This window comes from Trichosurus vulpecula, chromosome 1 (genome assembly GCF_011100635.1).
Source record: "Trichosurus vulpecula isolate mTriVul1 chromosome 1, mTriVul1.pri, whole genome shotgun sequence".
Lineage (NCBI taxonomy): Eukaryota > Metazoa > Chordata > Mammalia > Diprotodontia > Phalangeridae > Trichosurus > Trichosurus vulpecula.
Genome location: NC_050573.1, coordinates 232,093,155 through 232,118,220, shown reverse-complemented (window position 1 = coordinate 232,118,220; position 25,066 = coordinate 232,093,155). Strand labels below are relative to the sequence as shown.

At 37.3% G+C, this 25,066-nt stretch overlaps 1 protein-coding gene across 1 annotated transcript in view; it reads right to left on the bottom strand.

The window, feature by feature from the left end:
- The window catches only part of LAMA1 (laminin subunit alpha 1), a 193,764-nt gene that overhangs the window by 150,641 nt on the left and 18,057 nt on the right, over positions 1-25,066 (bottom strand). The window contains exons 2-3 of the mRNA XM_036764599.1: positions 5,944-6,114; positions 5,627-5,739 (exon numbers count right to left, since the gene is read on the bottom strand). Of these exons, the coding sequence (XP_036620494.1) occupies positions 5,627-5,739; positions 5,944-6,114 (284 nt within the window). The remainder of the gene's footprint in view (positions 1-5,626; positions 5,740-5,943; positions 6,115-25,066) is intronic.

The window sequence follows — 25,066 nt, the reverse complement described above, 5'->3', positions numbered from 1 at the left end:
AGGACCATATATTGGACAGTACCCAACTCCACTAACTACAGCAAAATCACCAAGAAAGCCTGAAAGTTGTGCCCAGGCTTTATGAAAAACTATCCAGTTTGGAGACAACCTTGACATCAAAAAGATAAAGATGGAGACTTAAATGAGTGAAAAGGTACATCATAATATCAGCAACAGATAAGAGCTGTCAGTCTCTCTATAAAACCACAAATGGCAGGCAGAGGAGAATGATACAAGCTCATGAATTCTGGATGTGAGTAAGCCAAGAAATACTTCTTTTCTAGGGAATGTTCAACATAAAGCCATCTATCAAGTGGTGACTGATAGGAACCAATTAAAAACTGATAGCTATTTATGGCGTTTAGTCAATGACCTAAACACAAGATTGGTCATTTTTAAAAAATGACCACTTCCATCAGTTTCAGGTGACTGCTCTTTGTTAAAATCTGTGCATACTTTGATTAGATTCCTCTAAGGATCATGATTAGAATTCCTTCAGTGGGTCTTGGAGTCCTAAGAGGCACCTGGGATAGTTCATAGGTCATGCACTCTGACCGCCTCTATTGAGAGAGAGAAAGGAGAGGAGAGAAAAGGAGAGAGAGAGAGAAAAAGAGAGAGAGAGAGAGAGAGAGAGAGAAGGAGAGAGAGAGAGGGAGAAATAGGAAGGAACAATGACAGAGTGGGGGAGGGAGGGACAGAGACAGAGAGAGAAAGAGAGAGAGACAGGCAGAGACAGAGAGACAGAGACAGAGGGAGGGACAGAGAGAGAGGGGAGGGAGGGACAGAGAAAGACACAGAGTGAGGGACAGAGAGACAAAGAGGGAGAGGGAAAAGGAGAGAAAGGGAGGGACAGTGACAGAGGGGGAGGGAGGGACAGAGAGAGAGAGAGAGAGAGAGAGAGAGAGAGAGAGAGAGAAGGAGAGAGAGAGAGGGAGAAATAGGAAGGAACAATGACAGAGTGGGGGAGGGAGGGACAGAGACAGAGAGAGAGAAAGAGAGAGAGAGACAGGCAGAGACAGAGAGACAGAGACAGAGGGAGGGACAGAGTGGGGGGGGGACAGAGAGAGACACAGAGTGAGGGACAGAGAGACAGAGAGAGATAGAGAGGGAGAGGGAAAAGGAGAGAAAGGGAGGGACAGTGACAGAGGGGGAGGGAGGGACAGAGAGAGAGAGAAAGACAGAAGGAGGGACAGAAAGAGAGAGAGAAGGAGGGGCACAGAAAGAGACAGACAGAGAGACAGAGAGAGACAGAGGGAGAGGGAGAGAGAGACAGAGAGATGTAAAGATAGAGAGAGAGATGGGGGAGGAGGGAGGGATGGTGACAGGGGGGTAGGGACAGAGACAGAGAGAGAGAGATGGAGAGAAAGAAAGAGAGACACATGCAGAAAGAGACACACACACACAGAGGAACAGGGAGAGAGAGAGAAAGAGAGAGAGAGAGGAATGGAAGGAGGGAGGGAGAGGGAGGGACAGAGACAGAGAGACAGAGACAGAGTGCACTGATTAGGAACTGGGTTGAAAGGAAGGATGGAATAAAAAATAAGAAGTGAGTGTGAAAAACATCTTACCTCTTCTGAGATCAAGGAGGCCAGCTGGTCATACAATGTTAGAGGGAAAGTGGGCAAGGAGGGAGGAGGGCAACAACAATGGAAGACATGGACATTTCTTAAAACGAAGAACGGACTGAGATGAGTTACCAAATAGCAAATATGAATGTGGGGGGAGGGGGCTGACACAAAAGAGGGAATAAATACAATGGTCAGTCAGCTAACTATAATTTATCCCTATTCCTTCAGGACTGACTATCCCATAAAATTCCTAAAAAAACAACAACAACAACAAAACAACCTTGTGTCTATTGTTAAACGTCTGAGAAGTCTACCTCAGGTCTCTGACACATTCAACCTTGCCTACACAGGCTCACAGACTTAGTGTTAGAAGAGCTCTCAGGTCATTTACTTCAACCCTCTAATTTTAAAAGATAAAGAAATTGAGGCTCAGAAAGGTGGTCATTTGACTTAACGACGGTAATAATTATTAGAGGCAGCATTTGAACCGCAGACCTCTCCTGATCTGGTGTTCTTTCCAATGTATTTCCCTCCCTTCTCCTGTTATGGTCTCTTTTACCTCCCATTCTCCCATTTAGAATCCAACCCTAACATGGTTAAATTAGTTTTTTTGTATTGCATTCCCTCTTCAAGAGACATTGCCATGGTAAAAGTATTTTAGGGAAAAATTTAAAACACTCAGAAGGAGTTCCATAGCCAATAAACAAAAGGCATTTCTTGAAAATACAAGACAATATAAACCCTCTCTCAGCAGTGTTTATTTGAAATTTCAGGTTGTCACCAAGGGGCTACCAAGGATAAGAATCAGGGCTAGCAGTTCTGGAAAAATGTCTGATACATGTCATTCTCTCTATAGACCACCCACAATGCTATTTTCCTGTTTGTTCAAATTGCCCCATAAATTAAGCGACAGCCTCAGTTCTTAAGAATACGGAACCATACTAACTCCCAGGCACATCCGATGTGCTGAATAAATATTTACTCAATTTCATAACCCAAATAGTCAGAATTAGATAGGAGTCTATGATTTGTTGTTTGTCCCACCAAGCAATGTTTTGAAGAAGAAAAAAAATGTAAATATCTTCACCATGGCTCTTTCTTCAGATATTTCTGACATAAGGGATGACCAGAGGAAAGAATTGTCCCTAAACATATAAGGTTTATTCGTCATCTGTAGACAATCATATGATACAGTCATTATTGGTATCACTGTCTATTAATTCCAAATAACATAAAATAACACTGAGATATTTTAAACCAGCATTAAAACATTGGATTATATTGAATTAAATTATATTGCTACCAACCAAGTTTTAGCTACGTAAGATAATAAGCATTTAAATGTCCACCTGTATACAGAACACCGTGTTAGGTGCCGAAAGTTTAAAGCAACTATAGTGCTTGCTCTCAAAGAGCTTACTTTCCAGTAAGGAGTGGAAATATCAGAGGAGACATAATATGTCATGAGGTTCATTCAAGTTGTAAAACAAAATATCACATGAGCCAAGAAGCTAGATGGAATAACGGATGCTGTACCTGGAGTCAGGAAGACTGAATTCAATCCTACCTCGGGATTCTATATCTATGATTGTATCATTACTGAAAAGAGAGAGGGAATGTCAAAAGTGGAAATGTATGTGTAAATGTTTACTTTTGAAATTTTAATTAAACAAATTTTTTATTGTTTCTGACAAGTCTTAAAACCATATTTTCTTTCTGGGATTACTCAGACTGAGTCACAACCTAAAAGGAAAAAAAAATTGCCCTTTATGATGATACAGAGAAATGAAAATTTTAATCTCTGAAGTAATTTTTTTCCAAATATAAGAATGACTTAAAACTTCTTAGGAGAGACTGACTTTAAAATACCTAATTGTTTGCATAGGCCAATTTGGATAATACCACGTTACTGATGGATGAAGCTGGTTATACTATTTCATTTGCCCCTTGAAAGAGTAAAGTAAATGAGGTCATGGAAAAAAATAAATTCTACTGGAGAAGCATTCTTCCAGGCTCTTTTGAATGAGATAAGAACAAAGCCCAGGGCAAAGAAACAGAAATTTTCTCTCCTTCTAAAAAGGATTGGAAAACACTGAGGTCTAACATATTAACTCAAAGATTTATTCCTAAGAATAAGTGATATTTTGAGTTACAAAATCCTCAGAGAATCCTAATTTGCAAACAGATTCCAGTAGTTAAGAGACTTTGCTACATTATTCAAAGTAATTATTAGACATCAAAGGAACATCATTCGTGGATATATACAACAGACTATTCTCAGGCTTCTACTAAAGCCTCTATGCATGTTTAAGCTACTACTTATGCAAGGAATTCCAACTATTCTTCATTAAAGCCATTATACTTTTCAAAGATACTTTTTTGTTTTTGTGATAAAGATTCCCATTTTAATCCCATGGGGAGATTTGAACTCTATAAAGAACCATTATGGTTTGTTCAATGGACTTAAATGTATTTCAAAATATGATATTTTGAGTAGTTGTTTTAACATACATGAGATTTGTATGTCCAGCTGGTTGAGGTGATGTGGTATTTCAACTCTTTTTCATTCTACATCTTCTAAAACAATAAAATTAGTTCTAGAATGCCATCTATAGCTCCTCCTACTCTCCCTTCCCTTCTGATTCCCTCTCCCTTCTTTTTTCCTCCTCGAAGGATTATCAAGTTTCTGTGGTTTGATTATGTGGTCAGAAGACCTAAGTTATCCGTGACCTTGGGCAAGTCACTTAATCTATATGTGGGTTGATTCTCTCACCTGTAAAATAAAGGGGGTTGAATTAGATTACCTGAGGTCCCTTCTGGCTCTCAGTTCTATGCTTTATGCTACTCTCCATTGCTACTCTACATGATCTATGTCTTTGGGGGCAAGGTAGGATAAAGGCATGAGATCCTGATGGTCTTTGACATGGTCCCTGTCCTGGAAGAGCTGATAGTCTAGTAGGGAATTGTAACGCAAACATAACTATCTTAAGTTTATACATGATAATCGAATTAAGAAGACATAGTGTTATGTGAGGTACTGTAGGGAAGAGGGAAGCAGGACTGCGTCATCATCATCATCATCATCATCACCATGGATATAATGCTTTAAAGCTATAAAGATCTCATTTAATCTTCTTAACCCTGAAAGGTAGGTCCTATTACTATCCCATTTTACAGATGAAGAAACCAAGGCAGAAAAAAGTTAAATGACTTGCCCAGGGTCACACAGCTAGTAAACATCTAAGGTGGGATTTGAACTCAGGTTTTCCTGAATCCAGGTCCAGCACTCTATCCACTGTGTACTTAGCACAAGGAATATTAGAGAAGGCTTCATATAGGAGATAGACTCTGAGTTGGATTTTAAAAGTTAGATGGAATTTAACAGGTGAAGAAGTCTAAGGGATGATATGAGCAAGTAGGAAAAATATATAACATAGGGTGTGCTATATGACTATTGAAATAGCAAAATTCAGAGCTAGAAGCTACTTTAGAGGTTATGTAGTCCAGAGGTGTCAAACTTGTGGACCAACTCTCTAGTGCATCCAAAACCAGATTAAAATGTAACTGGGAAATGTTTAACAAAATGAAAATACAATACAACATAGATAATGTTAATTTGTGGTTTTCTAAGTCAATAGGTAAGATCTGTGGGTTTGACACTACTGATTGAGTCCAATCCCTTAAATTACAGGTGAAGTAACTGAGGCAAAAGATTCTTTGCTAAAGGTTAAGTGGTTTGTCCAAGGTCAGAAAGGCAAAAGCAACAGAATCAAATTTTGAACCCAAGTTTTTTTAACCCAACACTTTTTAACAAATAGTTCTTCCAAGAATCTCAAAATTCGTAATCTTTGTTCTTCTTCAAAAATAGTTATGTGGAAAAATAAGAGATTGGAAATTGCTATTATTTTCATATATTAGGTGACTACTGGCAAAGCAATGGTATTGGAATGTAAAAATAAGACAAATAAGACAAAGTGAACATTTTCCTTCAAAAGCAGCAGAAAGAACAGAGACCTGAGACAGAGGGTATATTCTTTAATGTCTCTTGCTTTACTTACCTGTCTTAGGTCCAAAGTGATTGTCACCCAGTGGTATTCTCTCCCATTTTGAATGCTTGGGCTCTGCCACCAATTATTAGTACCATCTATGGCATTTGAGATTGGGTGACGTTCTGTTTAAAATAAAAAGTATGTATGTGGCTATAAAATTCTTCATATAAATTCCTCTAATAATTACAACTTTTAAAACATGTCAGTCTAATGTGAACCACACAGTGCTGGTAGAAATTAACATTAGGAAAAGTGAAGACAATAATTATGACCTCCTAATAAAAAGTTGTTGGTAATTCAACAAACATCAGAAGACACACACTTGCCTTTTGGACTAGCACTGTTTTGGTCACAGATTCTGCACTGTGCATTTTTGACTGGTCGTCCTGGTACATGCTCCACCAGTTTGCAGAACATCTCTGGACCCTTCTCACCACAGGTGGCATTGGTGCTGATGTGAGCATTGCTGGCAAGATTCAGGATGGCAGGAAATAAGCCTGAAAGTCAAGAGATAACTAAGATGAGGCATCTGAAACCAACAGGACAGGATTGTTCCTTTTCTCTTTGTGGATCAATCAAAATTACATTTTAGCTATTTCAAATGACCCAAAGTACACCTTCACTTTTAAAATTCAAACACCATAATCACTAACAAAGTATCCATTCTGTGTTCTTCATGTTCTTTTTCATCATGAACTACTGATGCTCCCTCTCTCCCTCTTCCTTTCTCCCTCTGTCCGTTTCTGTCTCTGTCTTTGCTTCTGTCTGTCTCCCTCTCCTGTTCTTTCCTCTTCCTCCCCTCCCTCTTTTCCCTCTCCTCTAAACAAATATTTGTTGAATGAAGCTAGATTTAGAGTAAAAAGGTTCAGAATGCAACAATCAGAATGCAAAATATTCTTAAACTCAATATTAAACATTTGTTTTTCATAGTTCCTTGGTTATAATTGATTTTTATCATTAATCAGCTGTGATTAATACACCTCCAGGTATTTGGGAAAAAAAAGGTTCAACCTTCTCTACCATTTTGAAAACAGTAACTCCTGTGGGCTTTCTAATTTCTTAGTAAAACAGGATGTTACATGGAAGATTTCAAACCATGACCAAACAATTGAACATGTAATGAAGAGATTTTTCTATCTGGATATGGTTGAGTTTTAATTTAATTGGTTGGTTTTCCTTTTCTTGGGAATAAATGTCTGGAAAAGATCTAGGAAAGAACAGATAGTATTTTATTTCACAGAGAAGAAACTTAACAATTCTTTTAAATTCTTTTAAATATTTCTAATCAAACAAAACTTACAACATTAAAACAACAAATTTAATAACTTAGAAGGAACTAATATTTTTTATTTTTTTAAAAATATACAAAATTTTATGTTTATATTATCACATGTTATAATTATGTAATATATTATTAATTTAGCATTTTCAACCTCACAAAATTGTTACTTGAAAAATTTCCCATTAAACTGGCCAAGATTCTGCCCTAATATATCATATCATATCATATCACATAAAATAATTTAACATGATATATATGTATCTCCAGTTTACATGCTTAGGAAATGCAAGTTAAGCAGTTGTTCATTCAACAAACATTTATTTACCCTAGGCAAATTCCTTTTTAAAAAATCTTTTATTCATTCTAAACTTAAAAAAAAGAAGAGAAAAAACATTTCCATGTACATAGTAGAACAGAGGGTATTCAATATAAAACCATGAATTTCCATTGTAGACTATTTTCTTTTTTAACTATATAATAAACATTATTTTCTGTGCTTCCTTGTAAGTTTTTCTTTGTTCTCTGCTTTGCACCATTTTTTCCCTCCCTCTCTCCCCCCCACCTCCCCCCCCCCCCCCCCCGCCGAAGGCTACAAAAAACTCCTTTAAAATTTTTTTAGCACTTTATTTTAAAAAGTGCTTTCCTCATACTCTAAGGCAAGTTGGGCAAGTTTTATTATTTTGACTTTACAGATAAGGAAACAGTGGTTTTTTCAAGATCACACCAGAATTAAAAAGCAGAGACAGGATGAAACTCAGGTTCTTGAATAACAAAATCCAGCGCTCTGTTTATTGTTACCACATCATTATCTCTTCCACACAAAACATTTGTTAAGTGCATGAATTATGAGATACCCAGCACAGCAGATACTTAGTAAACATTAGCTGATTTGAATTCTATTTGTTAAATGAATGATCTATAAAATAGGATTGTACTCAGAAATCTTGGTTAGTTTTTACATCTGAAACATGAATTAAAGATCTGTTCTAGAGCATCATAGCTTATGACTGCCAAATTTCACTAGACCTTGTTAGAATCCTGGCTCTGTCACTTATTTATTGCGTGTGTGATATTGGACAAGTCACAAACTCTCTGGGACTCAGTTTCCTCATGTGTAAAATCAGGCTAAGATCCCTTCCAGCTCTATGATCCTATGAGAGCATATGAATAATGGCCAAGGATGTGAAAGCACAGAATGAGCTAAAGTTGTTGAGGAAGGCTGAACTAAGGCCTGGTATGTACACAGGTGCTCAATTTGGAGCCAAGAATACCTGTTTCCAACCCTCCCTGTGTAATATTAATGGAATAGGAAAATATTCCCCATCCATTTATAGGTCTATGTGACATCCTGAGTCACATAGAGCCCATTGGGAGAGGAACTTGCCTAAGGAGGAGCTTGCTTAGGGGAAGCTTGCTTGAAGGAAGGCTTTCACAACTTTTGGTACTAAGTTAATTAGGCACTGAGTCATGAGGGTTATGATGCCTTCTGGCTCTAAGAAGTGTATATATATTCTGAGTTTGGTATTTTGCTTTGGGGGTTCACTTATGAGAAGGACCTTTTGATTCCTTGGACAGGACTCTGAGTAGTCATTTCTTCAGAGTCCCCCGACTACTCAAATGTTTATGCTCTCTGGATCCAGTCGTGTATGTAGATGGCTGTATTCCTTTTTCAGACAATTGGAGCCCTATCAGTTGAATCTCTGTGCTAATTTCTCTGCTTGTATTTTCTCCCCATTCAGGGTGTTGACCTTTATCCCCTGAATTAGTGAATGATTTCTATGTGTTAGATTAAAGTAAGATCATTGACACCCTTAAAGTTGCCTTTCCTTTAAGAAAAGCAGATCAAAGAACCGTGCTAGCAGGCCATCTGGGGTGTGTCAGGTGCTTGCTGTTATACCCTCCCCCAACATTTAGTAGCTGTGTGACCATGGGCAAGTCACTTAACTTCTCTGAAACTCAGAAAACCAGAAGCCATAGACATAATCTATGCTTATGAAAAGAGTTTCCATATCAATTAAATCATAGGTCCATGACCTTTTCCCAACTGTATGATTTTAACTTAGTTCAACTACACATGAATTTTTACATCAAATTTCTTTAAAAGGACAATTATTTTTCTTTTTAAAATGGAGGAAGAGTAATAATTTAGTAAAGGCAACTTTTTGAAGAGTCACGCAAATCATTGAAAGCTTTAATAACAGTGCCCTAAAACTTGACCATTTTTAATATTATTCTTCACCTTCTTCTTCCTAATGTTACCAATTTCTATGAAAATTCTTAGCTTGTGACCTAGTAAAACCACAAAAGCATGGCCTCTGTGATTATTAATTATTCAGTTTGTCAGTGAGATGTTGTTATGTTAATGGGAATGGGAAGATCTTTCTCATCCATTAATAGGCCTATGTGACCTGCTTTGAGCTTGAGTCATATGGAAGCCTGAGTCACATGAGCAGGTTACATGAGCCGGTCACATGGAGCCTTTGGTGGGAGGAGCTTGCCGAAGGGGTGGAGCAAGAAGGGGTGGAGCAAGAAGTGTGAGTGAGTTGGAGCTTGGAGAGAGAGGAGGCAGAGCAGCTAGTAAGAGTGAGAGAGGGAGTGATTTTCTTAAGGGAGTTTGTGGGGAAGCTTGACAGAAGGAAGGCTTGGGGATGGTGGTGCCCCCTGCATTGATAATGTGTATAAATTTCTTTATTACTATGAAGGATTTTGCTTTCTGGTGTTTGGATAAATGTCTTGGTTTCATCTTCAACAAAGAGAGTCTGTTATATCTTGCAATTCAAACCTGGGAATACGCCGGCATATTCAAAGCGGCCGCTGTTGATGATATAGATGTATATAACCTATTAATTTGTACCAACCTGAAACCTGACAACTTTCTGGTAATATTGCTTTATAGAAACAAAAAGACTACCTAGAGTGTTTACAATTTTTAAATTTAACTAACAGATTTCTATAAAACATTTATATATGCAGCATAACCAACTATGTATTATATATGAGATCATTTAAGTTTGGGATAATAATAATAGTTAATTTACAGAGCACTTTAAGATTTGCAAAGTGCTTTACAAACATTATTTCACTTAATCCTTATAATAATCTTGGGAGATAGGTGCCGTTATTATATCTATTATACAGATAAGGAAATCGAGGCAGTGTTTAAGTGCTCTGCCCTGGGTCACATAGCTATTAAGGATCTAAGGATGGGTTTTACTCATCCATTAATTTAAGTATTGCTATTTAATCCTTCCTACTGGAACTATTTTGAATCTAAGATTTAGTTTTTGTGCCACTTTAAAAGTTTTAATGGCAACATTTTTCAAAAAGTTAAAATGTACTTAATTTTGAGTATTGAACTATGGACCTTAAAATATGTATTTTGGGGATGAGGCTGTAGGGGGTATGAAATCAGGGATGAAAATGACTGTGGTATTCAGTAGAAACAAGGCTAAGTAATAAGCAAGCCCCTGAGGCAGAAGAAAAACCTAGCAATTTGAATAATTGAGTTCACTCTGAATTACTGTGTCCACAAAAAAGTACTTTACTGATTAACTTGCAAATGTTGCCTCTTTTCTTTGTTCTCCAACTCTAGAGAACTGTCAACTCGAAAAAGTCTTGGTAAGCTAGCAATATCCACTCCCACCATGGCCAGGTAGATTGTCCCAGAGTTCTGAGCAAGTTCAAAAGGTTTACTGACAGGTGTTGCCTGTTAATTTCCAAATCCCTTTATGGGTCCCTCGGAAAATAGGGATCACACATTCGTTGTTGTTGAGTAGTGGCCAACTGTTTGTAACCCCATTATGGGATTTTCTTGGCAAAGAGACTGGAGTGGTTTCTATTTCTTTTTCTAGTGGATTAAGGCAAATAGAGGTTATATGACTTGCCCAGGGTCACAGGACTATTATGAGTCTGAGGCCGAATTTGAACTCAGCTCTTCTTGACTCCAGGCTCAGCACTCCATTCACTGAGCCATACATTTGCTCCTTACTAAAGGAAGCAGTGTTGTTATAATCTATGTTTCAGATTTCTCTTGAGACCTGAAGATTTTAGAGCTAGAAAGGACCTTAGAGGCCATATAGTCCAAATCCTTCATTTTATAGATGAAGAAACTGAAGGTCCCAGAGGCTAAGTGATTTACCCAAAGTCACTGCCCACAGTAACAAATGACAGAAGCTAGATTTAAACTTGGTCCTCTAACACTAAACCCAGTGTTTTTTCATTTCCTGGATGACCTCAATACAATTTTCATAATATGCCAACCATGCTTAAAGAAGTTTTAAATAAATTCAGAAAACAGATTCAACAAACATTTATGGCATTCTTAACCTTTTTTTGTGCTATGGACTCCTTTGACAATCTGGTGAACCTTATGGACTCCTCAGAAGAATCTTTTTAAATGCTTAAAATAAAATACATAGGATTAAGAAACTATTGAAATATTGTTATAGATATTGAATTATATATATCGAATATATTATATATATTGAATTATATATTGAAATATAGTTAGCATAGTTTTTTTTTTTCTTTTTAAGTTCATGGACCTCACCACTGTGCCCGGGATACAAAAATAAGCAAAAAATGGAAAAAGAAGAAAAAGTTCTCTGACGTGAAAGAGCTTACGTTTACTTGGAGGATACAACTTGTATACACATTGATAAATTCAAGCTAACTTGAAGAGGGAGAGGGCAGGAAAGGGGAATCAGGAAAGGCTTCTTGTAGGAGAAGAACCTTAGGCTGACCTTGAAGGAAGCTAGGATTTTAAGAGACAGAAATGAGAAAAGCACATACTTCCAACATAAGGAGAAACTTAAACTGCATAAAGGTACAGAGTTTGGGGAACAGCAACTAAATTTTCATTTAGTTAAACCAGTCACCTTACAAAAGTTTCCAGGAAATTTTTTTCCTAATAAAACTGAATCCTTAGATTAAGTGATAATTGAAAAGCACTTTTAGACAAATCATTCCTAGATCACATTCAATATATTTTTCAGAAAATGTCATCCATTATCCCTTGTATCTGGCCAGTCCTTGAAGTGACTGTCACATTCAGGAGATGATGAAGAGGAGTTTGAAAAGTCGCGCAGAATAATTTTAAAAGAGGGGGAAAAACAAGTTCTCTGTGTTGCATAGTAATTTCAAGGAGTATTAAAATACTTCAATAGAAGGCAACTGCCTATGAGAACCACGTAGGAGGAAAGGGAAAAAACAAAGAGGAGGAGGAGGGGCAGATTGAAAGAGACCCTACCAAGGACAAAAGTTTGAATTTACAAGCAAAAATCAAAGGACAATTGCACAGGCATAACTACATTATTAGATAAAAAAATGCATTTTTCATTATGCAGCTGTGCATTTAACACATGAGATATTGAGAATGCATGTCAGAATTCCTTAGTCATCTGCCTGTCTTCTAATCTGTGACTTACTCCCCTGCTCAGGAATTACCATGAGATAGTTTCTCTATCATGGTATTTAACCTTGCAAGTTGGTAGAATGGCAAGTCGCCAGGGTTACCAACCTGATCAAGCATGAAATATTCTTTCTCATTCAGCAATATTTTTTTCACACCCTGAGTAGGTCAGCATTCTCAGATTCACTTTTAGTACCCTATTAACTCTGCTTCTGAAAGTGCCTTTAACAACATCTAAACAAATTAGCACTAAGCAGATGATAATAATACTATATGTTGTTAAATTTGAGCTACAAGGCATTTTAAAAAACACATCTAGTGAATACTTCTTGAGACGTTGTTTTTCATAAAAAAATAGATTTATCATACTTACAAATATGCCATATATTGACTGAACCATGCTAACTAAAAAATTATGATTTCCTTTATTAGCAACCATTGAATCACCATTGTCAGGGAAATCCAGTAAGTTCATAATCTCAGGCATTTTTGCGTATGAGAGAAAAGCTGCTTTGGAAATCTTTTTTTTTTCTTTTTTTCTTTTCCAAGGAAAGTTTTTGAGGTCTTACTTTTAAAATGTTATACTTGCCTAAAATATACTATCAGTATAAAAATTTCTAGTTTAACTTCGGCCACATGTGTTTTCCTTCTTGACATAATAAATGTAAGAGGTAAATAATGTAAGGAATTTCTGGAATACCGAACTGACATGTCAAAAGTTGTTTTGTAAAGAAGTATCTTGGGAAAATATAAAGAAAAATCAAATGTTGGAAGAATTTCTTTTACAGGTGGGTTTTTTTAAACCAGAAAATTCAATTGTCTTTTATTTAGCCCACTTCTTGCCTCCTTTCCCTCCCCCTATTCTTCACTCATAATTCCCTAACAGCAGTTTATAGAATTCAGGTATCATACATCAGATATCACAAAATCTGCTTCTTCTACTTACTTTTCTAAACTAAGAAGCAGCCTCTCAGGCATGCTTGAAAACAAAGAATAGTGCTCAGGAAGGTGCCAGGACTCAATATCATCTCAGAAAAATACTGCTCCAGAAGATAGATCAAAGGAATATATTTTAAAAAATTAGTTAATGCTTATTTATTTATTATCCTTGCTTTAAGAATAGGAAGAAGGGAAGACATGACCAGTGTTCAATGCTTTGGGGGTACATTTTCTAGGAAGAATGGAACATAACAGATATGTATATTCATTGTAATGTTCAAAACACCAGTTCTATGATGTAAACATATTTTTAAAAATTATGATGAACTTGTTTGACTATAATAATACCTTAATTGCATATGGTACTTTAAGGTTTATAAATGACTTAATTTAATTTTGTCCACAACCTCCACCCCACGAGTATTACAAATTATTATATCAATATTACAAATGAGAAAATTTAGGCTTAGAGAAACTAAATGGTTATTTGCCCATCATCACACAGATCATATGTGTCAGAAAGGGGCCCCAAGTCCCTCTTGACTCTTTCCACTGCCCTATCCTGGATCAAATGTTATGTACACTGTCAGAAACTACTAGTTGGTTTTGCTTAACTGCTTTTCTTTGTTACAAAGAAAGTTCACTGAGGGAGAAGGAAGCCATGTCCAGAAATGACTGATATAAATAAAAAAGCAGAATGTTCAGTAGTATGCTCTTCTGATATCATGCCCTTTTTGCTTTGTACCCACTGTACACTGCCCATAGACATTTACTCTAGGAATATTGAAAGGTTTCCTAGGATATGAGGAGGAGGAGGAGGAGAAGTGGTGGTGATGGTAGTTGTAATAGTAGTGGTAGTAGTAGCAGTAGTAGTAGTAACTCTTTGTATTCCTAGTGCATAGCAAAGTGTCTGGTAGGCACTTAATAAATTTTTGTTGATTGATAGCAATGAGATTAATAATATTTAAACAGCACTTTAATTTTTATAAAGTGCTTTACAAATATTATCTCATTATAATAATAATAGCTAGCTAGCTATTACCATTATAGGCCGACTATTTCCAAGGAAGAATTAAACTTTATCTTGTGAAACACACTACTTCTCTCTTTTATAGTGTCAATTCATAATCTGTCACATATGCTTATCGAACCACTTCCCAGAGAAGTACTCAAAAGTTTACATTCCACTCTCTAAGAAAAGAAAGCAAGTAATAGTAAGATAAATGCAATTCACAGTCACAATCAATAAATGGTTATTAAGTACCTACAAAGTGCTGGGGATACAAGGAAAAGCAAAAGTCAACCCTTGCTCTCAAAGAGGTCATGGAACTCCACACAAGGGGAAGAAAACGTGCAAACTACATACACACAATCTATATACTGGATAGACTGAAAATAATCTACTAAGGGAAAGCATTAGGATTAAGGGAGGTCAGGAAAGGTTTCCCATAGAAGGTGAAATTTTTAGCTGGAACTAGAAAGAAGCCAGGAAGTAGAGATGAAATACCATCTGCATGGGACCAAATGGTGTGTGAGGTCCCCTCCAACTTGGAGATTCTGTGATGTGATGCTCACTCTTGTAGTGTTTTGAGTTCTCAGGATGAAGGAACAAAGTAGAAATAGAGGGGCATTATTCTACCTTTCACATATACTTTACAGTTGAAGTTCATCTTCCTTGACTCTCTCCACTCCCCCCCTTTCCAATTCTTCCTGTCAACACAATGCTTAGCATTCACTTCAGCAAGATGGCAAACATTCCATACAAAGTGGGCGTTTTAGTAGGAGTAAAAATCAAAGTTTTTAACTTTCTTGGTGAGCAGGGTCAGGTAAGATATGTGTTTAATTCTTTTCCTGCGCCTGTTCTAACTTTCAAATCTGGAATGGCAGGTTTTTAACTCTTTTAAGCAAAGAAAAGACCTTAGAAGCTCTTAGACAAAAGTTTATTCTATGTAACACTTACCCCCCCAAAAACCCAAAAGATACACCAAAGTGGTTTAATTCTGATCAATGCATTTGGTAATAATGCATTATAACAGTGTAAATAAATGTACTATAAAGTATAAACATACTGTATATGAAATAATCTAAACCTCTATGTTAAGGGGGAAGAAGGGATTAAGAAGCAAGAAAGGAACCTGGGAAGGCTGGATATTAATTGAATCTATTTGTTGGAACTAAAATCTTCTGACTTAATTACAATTCTAAGTGTTTTTCATTGAATAAGCATGTTTCCAAAAATATATTAGAATTCTACAGTAATATTTCATAGATTGTCCATCTTTTCACATACCCATAATAACTGAAACATAGGACCTTCCATGGTCAAAACACAAACGTAAAAACTGAATTAACTTTGTACAATTAACTGGATTTTTTTTTGGAGGGGAGAAGGGAAGGCAATTGGGGTTAAGTGACTTGGCCAAGGTCACACAGCTAGTAAGTGTGTCAAGTGTCTGAGGCCAGATTTGAACTCAGGTCCCCCTGACTTCAGGGCCAGTGCTCTACTTACTGTACCACCTAGCTGCCCCTGGATTTTTAAATTCACAGAAAACCAGATGGATCATTTTAGGTGATACTTTTCCTATACTATATCCCTCACTGGAGCAGGAAATAAATCACACAATTAACTGATTTGGAGCTTCATGCTCATGCCTTATTCTGATGGAAGTAAATTGTCATAAAGCAAAAAGTGGTGGTGGTGGTGGTGGGGGTGATTTGAGGAGACCTAAATAGGTCTGTACTAGAAAATGCATCCCTAAAAAGCAGCAGAAACTTAATAGACAGTCATGGAACTTTAGAGCAGTAAGCAACCTGCTAGATCATCTAACTTTATACCCCTTCTTTTCACAGATGAGGAAAATGAGATCCAGAGACATCTCACTTAAGAACTGTCTGAGATCATCCACCTCATTTGAGGCTGCCAATATTAACTTCAACAAATAGTTCCCTCAAAGATTAAGCTAGAGAATGAGGACTTTTTCTTGTATACACAATCAATCCTCAGTATTTGCATGTTTATCTTTCTTGACTTCAGGCATTCCTGTGATTTTATTAGTAACTTCATTTCCACCTTCTGTTGCCAACCACATATATTCGTGGCTATGCACAGTAGAGAAAAAAATGAGAGGCAGATGCATACAAGTTTGTGGAGTGGCTGGCATCCTGCTAGACTTATTCATTTACTTGTTTACTGGTCTTGTTCACCCTACCATTCATTGTAAAGGGCTTTCCATGCATTCACTGCTTATTTCCAATGTCTGCCTTTAAAACTCAAATTTTGTGTTGTAATTATGCCTTCAAAGTATAGTGTGGCTTTAAAGTGATATGGAGAGATCTCCAGTCTCTGTGTTTTCTGACATCAGCAATCTATAAAGTCCCTTGGTTTTCAGAGGGTGGAGAATGTTTACAGCAGTTTTGTATACAGCACAATGCCCTCACACTGCCATTTGACACAGTGGAAGGTAGGATTCAGATTAAAAAAAAAGTTTTATTTTTAAGAATTGTATTTGCTGTATAGTCTTTATAGTGCTGTAGATTTAATGTATTATGAAAAATGGATATTGTCTGAAATCAATGTTTCTTTAAAAACTGAGTTGTTAGCACAAAAGGTCATGGAATTCAAGAGAATTACTAGCAAGAAAAAAATGTTGCTCATGTTACCAATTTTATTTTGTGTACTGCATTTTATGGGTTATTTCATGGTTATTGTTTTAGGGAAAGTATATATTATCAGAATTAATGTTTCATTATAAAGTATTATATGCAGAAAAGTATATTTTGGCAATCTCTAGGGAATAATTATTGTTTTTGGTAATCAAAGAAACCTAATCCCCCATTTACCATGGGTTCGATTTATCAATCTTCCCATTTTTACTTTCCTGTGGTTTTTTAGGAATGTTACCCCTGCAAAAGTTGAGAATTGAATAAGCATATATACTCGATCTAACATCTAATAGCATTTAAGAGAAAACTACAAATGTGTATGTGTGCACAATGGGGGAAATCCCTCTCTCCCTAATCTGCAATGGCTACAGGACATCCCACTGAGGCTGAGTTACCACCTGATTTCTTCTAGTAATTCATGTGGCTCACTGCAGAAAGACATATGCTTTGGAATGATGAAGCAATTAACTGTAGTACCATTACTATAGCAAGTAAAGGACACTAGGATTGATCAGAAAAATGACCCACTTAGACTTTAAAAAGAAAGATAACTTCTGACTTCTCTCTTCTGTTCTTTCTAAAATGTATGACATGAGACTCTTTCTCTAGGACTTAGGGGGTAGGGAGAAGAACTCCTCCTCCCATCCCCTGGCATCTGTCCTGAACTGTTTAAACATGGCAATTGCGTACATGTGCTGCCCAGGAAAGTCTGAGCCTGGGCTCCTGACCCCTGGAAGCCTCTTTCCCTGAGTACAGATGATGCTTGAGGGATAGGAATGAGCAGTGAGCCTGGAAGATGGGATTTTTGAAAGTAGAGACAGTGGGAATTTGGGGGTTCCTAGATTCTTCATTCAGTGTCAGGTGCATTGTGGAAGGAGTCCCCCTTAGTTAATGTAGCATTTCTCAGAGAAGATGACCACCAGCAAAAAGATGAGCCCAAACCTTGACCTGGTTTTCCAGAAAAAATAAAACTTGATGGAGTTTTTCAGACAACACAGAGTTGAGGAGAAGGTGAAATGTCTACTCGGCAATCCCACCAAGTGTCTCATGTTTTATGTTTTAAATATCCAATTCCCAGGAGAGTATAACAGGAATTATAAGTTACTGCTTCATGTTTTAAGTTTCTGACAGCGTAGGCTCCCAAGTCTTTTGTGTTTGAAGTATTGAGCTTAAGCCTATCTAGAATCTCCAAAAGGGGTGTAGAAAGGTACACTGTTGAATATAGATCAGCCTGTTATTTATTTTCTCTGCACAACAGAAATAGGACAGAAAATGGGAACAGTCAGTGTTAGAAGGGTTGTGAAAAGATGAAGAAATTAGTGAACTACTGATGGAGCTGAGCATTGGTACGACTATTCTGAAAATTAATATGGAATCAATCAAAGAAAGTGCTTCAGATGTCTGACACAGAGAATATAGCGTTGACCATATATCTCAACAAGGTCAACAATAGAAAGAAAAGTCCCATATACACCATAACATTTTTATTACCACTTTTTCCATCATAGCAAAAAAAAAAGTAAAAGAACATCAGAAGGGGAATGATTGAAGAAATTATGGTTCATGAATGGATGGGCTCCGTGACTCTTCGCAAATCACTTAACCTCTCAAGGGCATAGGCAGCTCTCTGAGATTGTACATTTCAAAGAAGGTGCCCACTTACATTGATCAAGACATCAATCTGGGAACTCCCTATGCCAGTGAAGTCACAGTTCCGGTCCCTTTCCCCACATTCAGGGCCTACAACAGTGCCTGGCATATAGTAGGTGATGAATTTTTTTTAAATTTTAAAACAAACAAAAACCACTTTATTGAATGAATGGACAAATAACTCCAAAGCCATTTGGATAACTCAAATGGAAAACATTTCTGAAGAGGAAGAGGCTACCTACCATGGATACTTAAAGCAAGCATTAAATTCTAAAAGTGGACAGAAGGACCCTACCTTTAGGTAAGTTTTGCCATACAAAGAATTTACCTGCATACATATTTTCTGTAACAATATACAGGTGTACTTTATACATTACTTTATAAAATCCATGCACTCAGAAAAAGAAAATTATCCACAAACCAGAGGTAGATTGAAAAAAATGCAGTGGATAGATGGCCAGGCTTGGAGTTGAGGAGACCTGTTCAAAGATAGCCTCAGAGTCACTGGCTGTGTGACCCTGGACAAGTCACTTAACTTTACTAGCTGTGTGACCTTGAGTGAGTCACTTAGCTCCTGTTTGCCTCAGTTCCTCGTCTGTAAAATGGGGATGATAATAGCACCAGGGCTGTTGTGAGGATGAAGGGAGATAATGATAAAGCCCTTAGCACAGTGCCTTGCATACAGTAAGCACTAAATAAATGTTAGCTGCATTTTTTTCTTCAATTGAATGTTTGTAGCTCACAACTTTCCAGTTCTATCCATCCAACCTCCATCTGACTTAATGATCTGTGAATAACCACTTGGGCGCACCTGGAAAGCTTGAAGTCTGCTTTCCTGAGCTCCTCTAGTAAATCGAGACTACCATAATCACCAATAATTTACTTGTTTTATAATTACCAGACACTTTTTTCTCCCAGCAATTAATCAGCATGATTCTGGCAGCTTTCAAAACAACAGCAAGACAGGCAAATGCCTGAAGGTTTCTAAGTAAATACATACACGTTATGGAAGACTATAGCTAGATGGCGGAGTGTCAGGCCTGGAGTCAGGAGGATCTGAGTTCAAACCTAGGCTTGTACATTTACCAGCTGTGTGACCGTGGGCAAGTCAGTTAACCTCGCTTGCCTCAGTTTCCTCATCTGTAAAATGAGCCGGAGAAGGAAATGGCAAACCACTCCAGCGACTTGCCAAGAAAACCCCAAATGGGATCACCAAGAGTAGTTGTCCAAACAACAGTTAACAACGAAAATTCAGATGAGAATCATACAAAAGTCGTCAGGGGTCATTTGGCTGCTCAAACTAACTGGGTTTTTAATGATATATATTCAGATAAGAACTATATAAAAGTCACTGGGGAGTGATTTGGCTGCTCAAACTAAAAGAACAAACAGATAATAACTACACATTGTGGAGCCTTTTAAAATAAAAGCGATCTCTAAATTTCAGCCCAGAAGATAAAACCCAGACAAGAAAATGTCTCCCCTTCCCCCACACATACTATGATGCTTTATTACTTTAAGCCCAATCATCATCGATGGTTGTTAGAAAAAGCAAGGCTTAAAAAAATATGCTTAAGATTACACTAGATAAGTATGTACCAAAAGCTCTTTACAGTAAAAACACAGACAGGGTGAGGGCAGAGTCTAGTCTAAACTGGGGAGTTTGGTACTTAATAAAACTAACTTTAAAAAATTCCTGTGGGAAGCTGCTGAAGACATGAATCTCATTTGAGGGAAAAAAGGTTACGCAAAGATTTATCTGCTGTGCTAGTAACAACACTATCTTGAAATACTTAATAACAATTTATTCAAAGTGTCCTTGACCAAGACAGAGGGCCTTTACTAGTAGATAAATACGTGAGTATTAACAAATTAAATTTTGAAATTGCCTGGGAGAAAAAATTTAGTTGTCTGCATCTGCTTACTTATTTTCATAATTTGTTCAAGGTTTATGTTTGATTAGTTTATATCTACTGATTCAACAAGATAATCTGGGTTTTGTGTCCCTGAAATGATTTATATGCATAGGACAATTTTGATATATATGCTTCATATATATCTGTTAGGATTAGGGCCGTCATTTTCTTAGTCATATACATAATACACACATATATACTATATATATATATATACACATATAGATATAGACTATACACACACTTATATACTATATACACACATACATGTGTATATATAAATTAAACACATACACATATATCCATGTACAAATATGTATACATAAATTCTTTTTATCACGTGAACAAGCATTTTATATTATGCACCTTGGTCTGTGCCAGACCAAGGAATACAAAAAAGGGCAAAAAGTAGTCACTGCTCTCCAAGAGTTTAACAATGAGAAATAATTAATTATGGTCTTCTTCTCAATCCTGTTGTTATAGATAAATTATATGTAAAGCATCTTACCTGATTAAAGTCACTAACGCCTAAGATTTAACATAATTTCTAAACTTTACAAACCTTCACAAAGCCCTGTGTAAGATACACCCATCCCATCCTCCACATGTTTAGGTGGGAATCTGTTTTATTTATAAAGAAAAGTATAGGAGGAATACAGGGCAGCATTAGCCTGAAGGTATAATGTCAACAGCGCTCAATAGTTAACAACAGTTATGTTGGAGAGACTTCTTAGGTATAATTTTAACAAAATTCATTAAGATTTTTGTAAACTTCTCACGAATCAAGATCAAGGCCCATTAATTTGGTATTTTCCTCACCAACTCAAACACTTGGAGAAAACATAAGCTTTTCAAACCCTTTCTTTTGTCTGCCGGTTTTTCCCACACCACAGCTACATTTTATCTACTTATCTCCATCCTGCATTGCCTATCAGTCAATAATAAGGTTAAGCTTAAGCCAAGACCTTCAGGCTAACCCAAAACTTTCCCTTCAACTTCCACAGCTCTGATTCCCTTAGAAAGCTAAAGAGCTCAATTTCACAATCTCTACAGAATTCTTTAGTTCCTAGCCCATGTCTTTCTTGGGAAGCCCCTTCAGTCTAGAGAGAGCAGGGAGACTTCATGCAATGCTCCAATTCAGAAAGGAATTACAACTCATGGAAGAGGTTTGTGACTATCACTTCTTTATAGAGGGACAGTGTGGTACACTAGAAACAACAGTGGTCTTGGAGGCAAAAGACGTATTAGCTGTGTAACTGTGATCAAGTCACTCCTGCTTTGGGGGCCTGAGTTTCCCCATTTGTAAAATAATAATAATAATAACAATAATAATAATAATAATAATAATACTTTACACTATCTCACAGAGTTGCTGTGAGGAAGGCTCTTTCCCGAGTGCCCAGGAGAATATAAGCACTCATAGTAAGCACTTAAAAATGTCTGGCTGTATGAATAACAGCAGCTAGCATTTGCATAGCACTTTAAGGTTTGCAAAGCATCTGACAAGTAAATGGCATTTCATTTGATGCTCACTACAACCCTGAGAGGAAGCTGCTGTTATTATCCCTATTTGACAGACGAGAAAACAGAGGCTTATAAAGATTAGATGACTTGTTTATTGGTCACAAAAGTAGTAAGAGCTTGAAATAGGATTTGAATTCAGGCCTTTCTGACTTGAGGCCCAGCACACTATCCCCTGCACCATCTAGATGCATCTGTTGAGATAAAGGTACTTATTACAGTTTGGTCCTGGAGAGGGATATGCACCAATCTGGACAAGTTGTAACAACGGGCTGAATATCTTAAGATGAAATTTAATTGGGATAAATGTAAGAGCCGTATACTTTGATTCAGAAAATTAACTATACAAGTATGTAGTATGAGAGAAACAGTCCATGTGACAAAGTTCCTGGAGGGGTTTTCATGAACTGAAAGTTGAGTGAATCAACGGTACAACATGGCAGTCCAAAAAAGCTAGTGTAGTCTTGGGCTGCACAGTACCCAAAACTAGAGAGGAGATTGTACCCCTGCAATCTACCTGGTAAGACCAAACCTACAGGATAGTACTCAGTGAGGGCTTTCCATATTGGGAAGGACGACTAGAGTAAGTCTAGAGGAAAGTCATCAGAATGATGAGACACCGTGCCACAACAAGACCGGCCAAAGGTAGAGGGATGTTTAGTCAAAAGAAAAGAGGAATTGATAGCTATCTTTAAGCATTTGGTTTGTTTGGGGTTTTTTTGCTTTTTTTTTTTTTTGGCAAGGCAATTAGGGTTAAATGACCTGCCCAAGGTCACACAGCTAGTACATGTGTCAAGTATGTGAGGCCAAATTTGAACTCAGATCCTCCTGACTCCAAGACCAGTGCTCTACTCACTGCGCCACCTAGCTGCCCCTATCTTTAAGCATTTGAAAGGTTGTCTCTAGGAGGCGGGATTAGATTTGTTCAATTTGGCTCCCGAGAGAAGAAAAAAAGGAAAAAAAGGAAGAGAGCTGCAGAGAGGCAGACTGGGCTTAATGTAAATTAAGTCAACAAATATTTATGAAGCACTTACTATGTGTCAGGCTAATGCTGCTTTAAAAACAAACAAACAACTCCTTAATAATCAGAGCTATCCCAACATAGGGCAGTCTGCCTGAGAAGGCCAGGATGGAGGCTGGGGTGAGGGGTGGCCTTCTCCATCAGTGGAGATAATCAAAGCATAAATGATGACAGCCATTTGCTGGGAATCTAGTTGGAAGAGTTTTTCTTCAAGTATAAGTTGAAGGAAATGACCCCTAAAGCCCTGTCCAACTCTGGAATTCTGTGTTTGTAATGACTACTCTCATTTTTGGAGAAGGAAGCACAGTGACTGCCAAGATTAATATTCGTGTTCAAATCTTAGATTAAGAAGGGTTTAGCTGCACGAAATCCAAATGTGAGGATTTACCAAATTTGACGCAGTACAGGATGTGAATCAGAGGGTTATTGCTGATGGCTGATACTTAAGACAGTTCCCCTTAAAAACTTCCCCATGTGGTACAAATAGTGGGATCCCTTCCAGTCAGTCTAAGCTTTCACCTTATTTGAAAACCAGCAGTCAAATAAATGCACAGGCAACCACTGCAGATGCTTTTTCTGTAGGACACGGAGAGAAAACCACCAAGCCATAGAATTAACCTCCAACCCTTCTTCTGTTTCTCTGCCCCGTTATTGATGCTCTTAATCTGCCAAGCTTCAGAGGGTCACCTCCAGGAACAAATGGCCAAGTTTTACAGATCAGAGGATCCCAGACTCTCAGAGTTGGGGGGAGCTCCAAGGCCAACTAGTCTGGACCACATCTGCAAAAGAATACCTGTCTACAAAATGGAGTCATCACTTAGCCTTTGCCTGAAGAGTTCCAGTGAGAGGAAGCCCATTGACCCACCAAGACAGCCCTCGTTATAGCTTTTTCAGAAGCTCTACGTACTAGGAGGTTTTCCCTTACATGAAGGCTAAAAATTTGCTTCCTTCCAATTTCCACACATTTCTCCCCTAGTTCTGCCCATGTTGAGTTTACTGTCCACTGAAAAACCCCAGATATTTTTCAGATGCAACTGCTATTTAGCCATATCTACCCCAACTTGTGCTTGGGAAGTTAATTTTTCAAACCCAGATACAAGACTATACTATCTCTATTTGATTCTCCCATATTAGATTCTAATATAATTCCATCATATTAGATTTAGTACAATGTTGTAGTGGCTAGAATCTGTCAAAATCTTTTTGGATCCCTGTTCTGTCATTCTATGTGTTGACTAACCTTTCCAGCTTTGTGTCATCTGAAAGTTTGATAAGAATGAATTCATTCAAGTCATTGATAAAAGTGCAAAATTGTATAGAACCACAACCAGATCCCTGAATTACTCTACTGGCAACCTCCTTTTAAGCTGACATCAGACAATCAATGACTATTCTTTGGGTCAGGCAATTCAACCTTTTCTAAATCCACCTATCATCTAACCCATACCTCTTCATCTTTTTCACAAGAATAATAAGACCTACCCCTTGCTTAAAGGTTCATAAATGACTTCGATTTCTTGTGCCCTAAATTATCTTGGAGTGGGCAGGATGCCTACTTATGATTAGAAACAAAGGTAACTTATAGAACAAGACCATTAATAATTTTGACTTGTTGACACTAGGAGAAAGCTGTTTTCTGCCCCTTTTGTAAGTTTCCCAGCTAGGTAAGTGCCACACTTGTTAACACTTAAGAACTTAGAGTGCCAAGACCACTAAGGCAATCATCTTGGGGCCATCTAGATGAACCAGGATCAGGGTTGGCCTAATGGTGTGGAATTTTTCAAGAAAAGTCTGTCCTGTTGACAAAACCTAGTATAAAGAAGCAAACTAAGGCAACAAAAGCTGTACACATTTTTTATTGTTCTGCATGGTTTTCTTTTGAAGATTGGTATAAGAATTTTGACTTTTTATATTTGGGATAAAATATCAGAATAAAAATTAAATGAAAAAGAATAATATGACCTACTTTGTCAAACACTTTGCTAATATCTAGATAAACTATACCTGCAGCATTCTATTGATCTACTACTCTAGTCACCTGTCAAAA